At 36.3% G+C, this 10,861-nt stretch overlaps 1 protein-coding gene across 1 annotated transcript; it reads left to right on the top strand.

Annotated features, from left to right (window-relative positions):
* The first annotated feature begins 459 nt into the window (after positions 1–459).
* LOC145765222 (uncharacterized) lies at positions 460–868 on the top strand. The gene is made up of 2 exons (XM_082577008.1): positions 460–608; positions 700–868. The coding sequence occupies exons 1-2, from the start codon at positions 460–462 to the stop codon at positions 866–868; spliced, it is 318 nt and encodes a 105-aa protein (XP_082433134.1).
* Positions 869–10,861: the final 9,993 nt, after the last annotated feature.

Here is a 10,861-nt window from a genome sequence, read left to right as displayed (position 1 = left end):
GTTTGATTAGGTGAACAATTGTCTGGAACATGCACAAAGAAAAGAACTTGAAAAAACACAGCTGGCGGTGAGGAAATGTTTTTTTACTGGTAGGCTACTGTGAAGTCGATAATGCTCGTGGATGCCAGGAGCTATATATAATTGGTTTTGCATATCAACTACACGTGTTCCAACGAGTGACCTGGGTCATCAAGTCAGCAGCCTCATTTAAGAGGCTGTAATAATGTCAACATGCAGTGCATCATATAAAAGCAAGATTAACCAATTTTTTAAATACCAGTAGCAGTAGGCCCTATTGATGTTTCTTTATATATTGTTTAGGTTGATGCTGGAAGACGAGACTCTCCGGAAAACCGCCTCACGATTTAGTGGTGTCGTTGCACCCGTTGTGTTGTGTTGGGTGCGGAGGAATGTGTTTGCTGCCATGAAATCGGGCAGTGTGTTAGGGTGCTCAATGGCATGGCGGAGAGCACCTCTTGCATCACTCTGTTGGACGACTTCCATTCGCTGGTCAATCCAGCAGTCCTGCAAATCTTCTTCAGGGTTGACAGAAAGATTTGGGAAAAAGATGACAAGCCCAGACGACGCAATGGAAAGTTGTCAAATGAGTGAGTAATGTTGTTTACTGTTCAATGGCCTTTCAAAAGCTAGTTGCGTAATTGTTCCATTCATGCTTAACGAAGCTGTTATGTCTCTCAGGCAATTCAGGCTGGTCGCTTATAGGCACGTGCTGGAGTGGCTGTTGGATGGAGAAGTTCTGGGCAAGTCGAACAGAGTTGTGCTGCCATCCTGCATTGTCCCTTTTATTCGTAGAAAATACCCTAGCGATGATGGGGATTATGCTGGATTCAGAAAACGGCCCCAATGATGGTGCGACCGTGCCATATTTTAAACTGATTGTCCTGCTTTGGTATCATGCACGTTATAACGTCCGTGTTTTGTCGCTTCTACCTTTTTCTAGACCTCTGCTATGTTTGCCATATATTGTTTTTTCGTTGTGATGGTCAGAAATAAAAACAAACTGAACTGATTGTTGAAGCGTTATTGTATAATACAAAATCTTTTCGATATAACCAAGTTTGCCGGTTCCAATCTACGAAACTAGCCTTCGGCGATGGGTATCGCAAACCACTCCTGGCACACAGGCATCAACAACTAAATTTGTATAATATGCTGGCTGAAAGATGCGTCTTCATTATAGATAACTTGTAAATTAGCGCATTTACCTATCGCGTCTAGTTTGGTCTCCACTAAGTTCGACTACAAGTGACGTCATATCGCTAGGTGGCGTAGACGAGTTTGCCACTTCCAGGTAGCGTGAGAGAGAAGCGCTAGAGAGCGTGGGAAAAAGGTCGGTTTCTTAGCTGTGGGCCTCAATTGTAAGGAAGTAAGCTTTTCATCTCGTACCAGACGTCTTGGCAATGGATTCTAGCCAATGTTAATTTGATCGTGCAGTTGCACTTTAAATCTTTATCCTCCCACTGACAAAGCCTTGATAGGTTATTCCTTGTAGTTTCGCATAGCCTAGCCTACTTGTAGAAGCATTTGACGCAGGGCCGGTCACCGAGATTGACATGGTGAAGTTTTCCGATTGTTGAAATGTTCTTGCCGGGGAGTTATTCCATCCACTAGGTGCCGCTGAGTGGAAAGCAGTCCTGAATTGCGTTGCTCAAGCGCACACCCCGCAAAAGCCAAATCAGCATCCGTGATCCTGAGTCGAGCGCGCAACCACTGAGCTAACAAGGCGGACATTACAATATAGGCCTACTATAGCCTCTTGTGTATCAAAAAATAACATGATCACAAATGCATGTAGCTACAGTTAAATATAATATTATTAAGTAGCTTCATTCACAAAAAACATTGAGAAAGCTTCATTTCGCAATTCTATGAAAGTGGAACGAAAACAACCAACAGAGTAAAATGTAAAAAAAAACAGTTTTAAAAACAAGAGCATAGATTAACGTTTTTTATATAAATACGAAGTGTAAGATCCTTGATATGACGAGTAAGGATAACTGTTCCCTGAATCAGTGGATCCACTGGAACTTTGGCTTCCTGCATTGTTTGCAGAGTTGGATCCATAATTGTAAGAACTCGAACCTGAAGAAGAGCTTGAACCTTGATTTGAACTGCCATAGTTGTAAGAGCTTGATCCTTGATTTGAATTTCCATAGTTGTATGACGAAGAGCCATAATTGTAAGAGCTTCCAGACGACCTATACGGTTGTTGATTGCTTGAGCTGGCACCATACGTATAAAGTGTAGGCTTTGGAGGTTCCGCGGGATATTGTTTTGATGGTGAGCTTCCCGGTACCCTCAAGAAAGATGTATATGATCCTTGATATGATGCAATCGGTAAGTTGCCGTTGTTAGTGGACGAGCTTTCTTGATAGTTGTAGTTTGTTTCTGTGTTTGAGCTACCTTGTGAACTAAACGAAGGCCTCTCGGATGAACACTTGTTTGCAACACAAGTTTTGCATCTTCTCATTCGCAAGTTATGACGTTGTGATAGCACCGGACATGATGAACAACCAGCTCGGGCATTGTGCATACAAATTGCTTTTTGTGTTCTTTCGTAGTAGCTGAATGAATCTGCAAAATAATAACAACATTTTTTTTTTACCTATAGGTTTGCTAAACATTAGATAAAGCAGATCGAATGTCACGTGGTGTTTTTAATGGGCTGTCAGAACTGTAGAAATCTATACCATTCACAATAAGCTTAACCTACTGGCCAGCGACATAGAGACTAGGTTAGCCTACGTCAAAAATTGTGAAGAAAGTAACTTTATAACAAAAAGCTACAGTCTAATTTTTCCGCTTCAATATGTCACATAGCCTAATTAGAACAAACTAACAACTTACTGCATTGGTCCATTACACATTGCCTGCATTCGTATTGTGAACGCTGTATCTCTCCAAAAATATATTCGCGGTTTGGACATCTTGGTGAAGACTGACATTTCTGTCTGCATGAATATCTTTCGAAAGGTTGCTTCAAAAATTGGTAATCGGTTGGAGCTTTCTCTGAATTATCTATTCAAATAAGATTGAACGTTATAAGAATATAACCTACTAGCCTAATATTGGCCAACTTAGGCCTAAGTCTATTCTGATGAATATTGTAAAAAGAGAACACGTTTGATCCAGGTTGACCGACAATATTTACATTTTTTTACAACAAAAAAATATCACCGAAGTTTAGGCTTAGGCCTAAGTCTATTCTGATGAATATTGTAAAAAGAGAACACGTTTGATCCAGGTTGACCGACAATATTTACATTTTTTTACAACAAAAAAATATCACCGAAGTTTAGGCTTCATCAAACCTTAAGGTCGTTTATCGTAGTAAAAAAAACTAATTAAAATTTATCGTAGAAGATTTTAGAGCCTACGTCACTCAATTCAAAAGTTATAGACGACTTTCAGTGATTTTAATAGCAATTCTTGCTTTGGATTCTCTCTTGTTTGATTCAGCAACATTGATGCCGTTTAGGATTAAGTCACGCCAAATAACTCAGACAGCAAATCAGTCGTTTTTACATTGATTCAACGTCTGTTTTTGTCTGTTGACGTTGTTAACGTTGTTAACGTCTGTTGACGTTGAATCAATGTTAAAACGACTGATTTTCTGTCTAGGAGGTTACCTTTTTAGTAAGATAGACTATCAACTTGAGTTTAGATTTGTTACCTTGTGCAGATGAACATCTTCTCAAACAAGAGCTACACGCTCTTTTTTGGTTTCGCTCTTCTGAGGTAAGCCGCGGACAACCTGAGCATGTTGGTCGTGCGTCTTCTACGCATTTAGCAAAATTGGCCCGATTGCTTTGATCTAAAACACGTGAACAAAATACTTTAATATAAATAATCAATCTATTAAGTGTAATTTTAAATAGTAGGATAGTTATACTATCATGCCAAATCGTGCTGCAAGTGTTTTCTTCACTAGAATCTGTTTTATGTTACTTTTATTTTATGTGATATCCAGTTAACTCCTAGCTGACTTTGTGAAGAATCATTAGGGAGTATTTTTTTAATTAGGAAGCGGCTGTCCATACACGTAGACTTCTTTCCGCTAAATCGATGGCTCGCGCATCTAACGAGCTTTAGTCATGATAGACTGATACATAGTTACAGAATATCACGGATGATGAAAGAACTGTAGGTTTATCTTTCCATACTAAAAATGAATATATCTCATCGTTTTACAACAGAATAATGCTTGTGGACAGTAACAAGCTAAAAACATTCACTGCATGTTTGCTTGAAAAATGTGTTTAAATGTCAAAAACTTACCACATGCTCTGACCAGACATTGACGACAAGTGAATGAATATCCCTGAAGAACGTTTCTACTTCTTGAATTTTTCTTGGCACATTCTACGGTACAAGAGCATCTCTCCCCAGATTGCGTATACGATGAATCGTCATATGAATATCTCTGGCCATCTATAAAACAATGTATCGCAAACATTACGTTACTCTTTACAATGCAGTTGCTTTGAATGAAAGTCACTCGAAGTAATAAATCATTATTTGCAAACCATGCATGATACGGTACTTCAAAGGTTGATATGAAATAGGCTCCTTCCTTCATCAGAAGTTGTTGCATTCCACAAGTAGGCTAATCTGACTTTGATGTAGATGACCCAATAGCCTTCATATGTAAACGTAACAAGAAGCGAAGCATTGCATACACAACAATAGCATGCATAGTGCATAGAAGTATACATATAGCCTACACATTAAGCTATTTTAATGTTATCTTATTACTACATTTCACCAAATTCTCTATACTGTACTTACAGCAAGTTATTATAGTGAATGTCACAATAAAACCAATCAATTTCAGCATCGTGAAGAATATCAATGTGGTCTCCAAATGTCTGTAATGAAGAAACAATGAGTTCAGTGAAACGTCTTGTTGAGTGGAAAGAAAGCAAACTCTTACGAACACACTCTCAACAAAAAGTGTTTAAAAATTTCATGATGATAAATTGAAATAGCCTAGGCTATTGTATGTATTAAATTAAATATAAAAAATATTTGACTCATGATAATACTTGTAGGCTGGTAGCCCACTGCCGGTCGTTTATTGAGTTTTAGTTTTCCAAAAGCTTTTGTTTTTATTTTGACAAAATTTCACTGGAAATTGATGCGATTCCACCGTATTTGATTAAGTCGCGTAGAAAATTGAATCTTTAGAATGTAGAACACGTCAAATATTTTATAAGGTATAATAAAATATTCAGAAGAAAAATACAAATAAGTTTATTTTAATTTTTAAAAGGATATATAATATATCTAAATTTTACGTGGGCTACACTTAGGCTATTGTAAAGCATAGATTTCTTACCAGTATTGTTTTCTTTTGAGTAATTTCCGATACGCTTCTTGCTTCAAACTTATCACGAATGATGCGAGTGTTGTGTGTGAATGTTTTGGACCAAACCAGCTTTTATATAGTCTGTAGCTTGTCGCGTGACCTCATAATAATTGTTTGATTATTTGGTTCCTTGCCAGTTGCGTGATCTTTTGCGTCATACGTGGACCGTTAGGGCATTTTTGATAAAGACTATATACCAAGAAAACGTATACAGGCTACACACTTTTGACATTTCATTGTTTTTAATTAGAAAAGTGAACGTTTCCGAATACTTCGTGTTTTTATCGTGATCATTACCTTTGTGATATTTGTGATTCCGGTTCCCACTTTTCTGAACCTTATCACCATCCTTCAGTTTCAGAGAATTTAGCCTAAACACGAACATTTTCGTATCCGTCCACGAAAAGGTTGCTAATGGAAGTTTGTAAAAAGCACAACTTTTTGCAAAAGTTGCACAGTCTTATTTCACATGGTTGAAGATTTACATTAAGTCAACAGAAAAATAAGGAAGGTCCACCTTCAAGCAAGTCCAAAGATTCAATCGCATGCTTCACAAATGTTACACCAACGTTCTTATACCAATATCGTGGACACGTCCCACCCTTCGGTCATGTAGCTCACCCTTTGGAGCAAAAAAGTATCGTTTTGTATGCAAGGAATGGGGAATAAGCTAGTTACAAAGTTATTCTTATCTGGCTTTCCACTACTGTACTTGTTGTCTTGTTGAATTTTTAAAATGTGTCACAATCAAAAAACGAAGCTAATCGAAACGTGTTTCAATTCAAATAAAAACTGCACAGGCTACATCAAAGAGTGCGCAGCTATCACTCCTCATTGTTGCTTGAAAAAATTGGTCAATATGTCCGCAACAATTTAGATACAAAAAAATAAAGTAGATGGCTATTCCAATATCTTGTGTGACGCTTCTGGATGAGGGATTGTCGGAAGCGTCATATCCTTACAGCTTGACAATACACGTCACATATGGTGTCGCATACGAAAGATAAGAAAAATAAATGAATTAATTATAAATATGCTGTAAGCTATAAAAGGGTATAAATAGCGTCAAACAATAGCAGCCTCTGAGCTGAGGTACAATCGGTGTTTTGTTTCACTTTCATTAACAAAAGTTATAAACACACAAAACCAATTCTTCACTAACAAGCTGCTTAAGGTATGTATAGATTATTGCCAGAAACATAGAATTAGATTAGGTGCTGTCTTGTTGAAGCCATTCATTAAAGTATTTCAGTACAAGCAATAATCGCGTATTTACGAAGACATTATCATTTTCAAAGTGCAGTTTTCGTAGCGAATTTAAATTGATCCATGACCAATTGACCATTTAGTATAATCTGTACCAAAATACACCACATTACATGAAATGAGAAAGTCTCAAACGAAATGGTATCGCTGTTGGAATTAGTACTAAACTAATTTGGTGTAAAGATACTTAATAGAACATATCTATTTCCACCTAACCACAGGGCCTATCGAAAAGCGCATGGCTCAGATGATGGACCCCCACGTGGAAGTAGACCTCATAGTCACCTTCTTTTACAGATAGTCCAGAATGACAATAGTGGTAAAAAGTAGAATGCTGGATTATGCTGCATACAGAATATAAAGAATGTCAATCTTTTTCACGAGGCTGTAGAATATAAGCTACACCCAGACAGCTAATTAGACTTTTTTTTACATTGATGTCAATGTAAAAAAAACGACTGATTGGCTACCTGGGCATGTGATTTCGAAAATTAAAAAAATACTGCATAGGTCCATATAGGGCATAAAGATGCTGCGGATAGAAAGTCAGATACGTATCCAAAAAGCAACACTCTATCTAACTTGTTTATGATTTAATATAAAAATATGAAACTTACTTTTTAAATTTAAAATAGTTTTTTTGTGTTATTACATTTTTTATAATTAAAAAAGCCAATGTTGATCTTTTTATTCACAAATAATTTGTGATATTTTGTTTGAAAGTAAAATTTTTAACAAACTAGCTGACTTTAAAACACTGTTTTCTTGCAGCGCTTCTTTTCAAAATTCAACACTTATATCATGTAACGCCTTGCGTAACAATGAGACCAAGTGTCGTCAATGAATATTCAACTTCAGCAATCACTTTTATTGTGACTAGTTTTGAGAAACTTGACCAGCACCAAGTTAGCAATATCCGTCAATGTCATTGTACATAGGAAGGATTTTGCTTGCTGAATAGTGCTTCAAAACTATTTTCGAACAGATTTCATAGCAAAGTCTATATTTTCTTTCGATTATATTTACGCATCCGATGTTTCGTCATTTTTTTATAAATTGCAAAGGTTTGGGAAGAAGAAATAAATTTGCCGCTCTTCAAATTCCAGCGATTTTTTCAAAAATGCCGATTTTTAGCAAAAGTTGGCATATTGCCGTTTTATTTACAACATTTTCGATAACTTTTTGCCCTTATATTGCTGGACAGGAAACAAAAATGATGTAATACTGCTTATAACAACTCTGGCTATTGAAAACTTAGTTCTGGTTCCTGTTTTGCGTGAACATCAGCAGTATTTAATAACCCTTCAGTATTTCTATGTTAGTCTATGTACATTTATTAGATAATAATAATGCTTTGATACACAATTTTTCTCAATCTTCAAAATGTTTATGAATATTCTTCAATTTGTGCTTGTCATTGAGTAAGCCACTCCAGGTGACATAAAAACTTTTTGTCTGTAAGTTATTTTATTTGGTCAATTGATTTATTAATTTGGCCCGATTGTATTGCAATAATACAAAGGGATACAAAATCATCGTGCACAATCTTTATACAACTACAGTACTACACTTACCCTATTCAAGTATTATAATTTATCCGTAAACTGTTTCATACAACGTAGGCTTATACAGGATACTGTAGCCTATAGGCCTACGTTAAACTGAAACTATAGGCTACTCTTAACTCCATCAAGCTAACCTTCTTGTCTTCCCAGACAGCAAAAATATTCGATGTTTTCATTGGTTCAACCGTCAACGTCTGCAAACGTTCTAAAAGTAAAATCAAAATGAAAAAATGTGTCATTTGCTGAAATAGGTTCGACTCCACGATGTAGTTGTAAGGGGAACTTGTGTGTTTGTCTTGGACCAAAAAATGCAAAAAAAAGTAAGCCATGAACAAAACTAGAATTTGTTTGAATCCCGAAATATGCACAAAAACTGTTTTTGTCAAAGTGGAGAATGCCAGCTGTTGTCCCACACAAAGATCTACATATCTGGCATTTAGGCTTGAATCTCGTCTAAATTCTTTGTTAAACTTGGTTCGAGCATGAAAATCACAGGCTAATTAACAACTCAGCTGCAGGACCAGGTCATGAAATTATACCAAAAACTCTTTAGACGGACAGTTCGAGTTTGCTCCAAAAAATATGTTAGCTCAATTTAAATTTACCTAAAATCTAAAACTCACAATTTAAATGTCAATGCAACATGAAGAATTATTTGGCATTCATGAACATTTCTGCGCATGTCCATGACACTAAGCCTGCACCAAGCGTATGTCATAGCTGTCTTGAATGTAATTGCTTTGATGAAAGGAATATTATTTTTTTGATTCATTTAACATATTTTTTCTTCATAATTCAAACTGATGTAGGGAATTAAAAACTTCCAGATTTTAAGAATTGACAATTTTTGGATATTAATTTCTGTTGTAAAGTGTTATCTTAGAACAATTAGCTTCTACGCGTTGCGTGCAGGGAACTGCGCAGTGACGTTCGTATTTCATGGTGAGCTATTTTTAGGAGGGCGAACAACGTGATTTCCTAAATCAAGTTTTGCACATTTCCTATACTTGTCATTAGTTAGTTCGACTGTCTTACTTCGAAGCTTCATTGGATCGAAACGAGTTTCATTCAATCGCAATAGTGGTTTTCAATCACTTGGTTTCAAGCGCTAAGGGTATGAGAAAATAAATATAAGGTCCACATTCTGTAAAACTTTTGGCACTACCGAGATTAGGTTAATCAGCTCCTTTCTTTCAGCTACCTTTCTAAAGCAATTACGCCCACCCAAATATTACAGTATACTCTGAGTGGGGGCGTGTTTTTCAACAACAAGTTTTAAGCTGGAAATCGAACCAAGATCGCATGATTTGAAAGCGAGTGTCTTACCGTATTTCCGAGCGCCAACCTACTGCATTCAAAAGTCATTTTTGCTTAGGTTTACTGGGGTTCACTTGGCGGGGTGTACAAAATTGTCTCCATGTGGGCCAGATTTGATAATATAGAAGTGTCCGAGGGCCAACAATCCCTGATAATTTTGTTTTGCTTAAAAAAGCATATTAATATATTGCATTATTTGATGTCTTTTTCATACAATAAAGCAATATGCTGGTTGAGCATTTTGTTTTATCCATATCACGGGATATAATAAGTTAGAGTGTTAGACTATATAAGTTTTCTGCGACCCCATGTAAAATGGAAACATCCAGAAACTTTGTAACATGCAACTGTGTTAATGTGAAGGATGAAACTGATGTCTTTCAATACCCGGATTTCAATACCCTGACCAAGCCTATAGTTTTAGGGTCAGTGGTAGACAAACCTTAATACCACATAGGTTGGAGCATGGCCACCTAAAGATACGGCCTGATTTGTCACATTTTGCAGAAATTTTCAGGTTTTTCTAACTTTGGGCGAATGTTCAAATAAATTTTTCTAAAAATTAGATTTTTACGCTTTCTTTATTCTTTTCCCCAGATGACACAATAGGTTTTAACATCCTCACATGTTGAAAAACAAAGAAATTTTGATTTCGAAGATTTTAGTCAGACTGTTAATTTTCAACAACAGTCTGATTTTGCGTTTTTCAACTTACTTTTTCTCATTTGCTACTGCTTCCCCAAGGCAACAAAAAAGTTTTATGTCATTAGGAAACCGCAAAAAGTAAAAACATCTCAGAAAATATCAGTCAAACACTAGCAGTAGCTGTAATCAAAATGTGCAAAATGTGACAAATTAGGCCGCATCTCCAGGTGGCCATGGTTGGAGTCTCTTAGCTTTGATCTCAAGCGATTCTTGTAAAGTTCATAATCGAGAACATCTATTCTCTCACAAATATGTTGAGCCAAACAAGCTCAAGAGTTTCTTTGCAAACGTTTGCATTTCTGGAATTGTGTTTCATCAAGTTGCTTGTAAAGCAAAACTTTAATGAAACCATCAGGAACACTAAAGAACGTATAAAAATATCAAGATTAATCTTTTATGTTGAAGATAAATATTTTAGAATGGCAGTGTTTGTTTGCGCAGCCAATTTTAACATTTGCATGAACGTTCAGTAATATGACATATTTTAGCAATAGGCTACTGATATATTTATCAAAATGCTTATACTCCATTAACATTTGAAGTTGCGACGATAGCCTATCTATCGGACTGTTCAAATTTGCTATATTTTTTACAAACCTAGACTGGCTACCCAAATATA

This window comes from Aplidium turbinatum, chromosome 1, assembly GCF_918807975.1.
Source record: "Aplidium turbinatum chromosome 1, kaAplTurb1.1, whole genome shotgun sequence".
NCBI lineage: Eukaryota > Metazoa > Chordata > Ascidiacea > Aplousobranchia > Polyclinidae > Aplidium > Aplidium turbinatum.
The sequence above is the reverse complement of the archived record's forward strand: the minus strand, read 5'-3'. Positions and strand labels throughout refer to the sequence as shown.

What these genes read in the sequence shown, in the direction of transcription:
- LOC145765222 (XM_082577008.1), top strand. Translation starts at nt 460, where the DNA reads ATGGCGGAGAGCACCTCTTGCATCACTCTGTTGGACGACTTCCATTCG. An exon ending in AATGGAAAGTTGTCAAATGA is followed by an intron (nt 609 to 699) that starts GTGAGTAATGTT and finishes TATGTCTCTCAG; the next exon opens with GCAATTCAGGCTGGTCGCTT.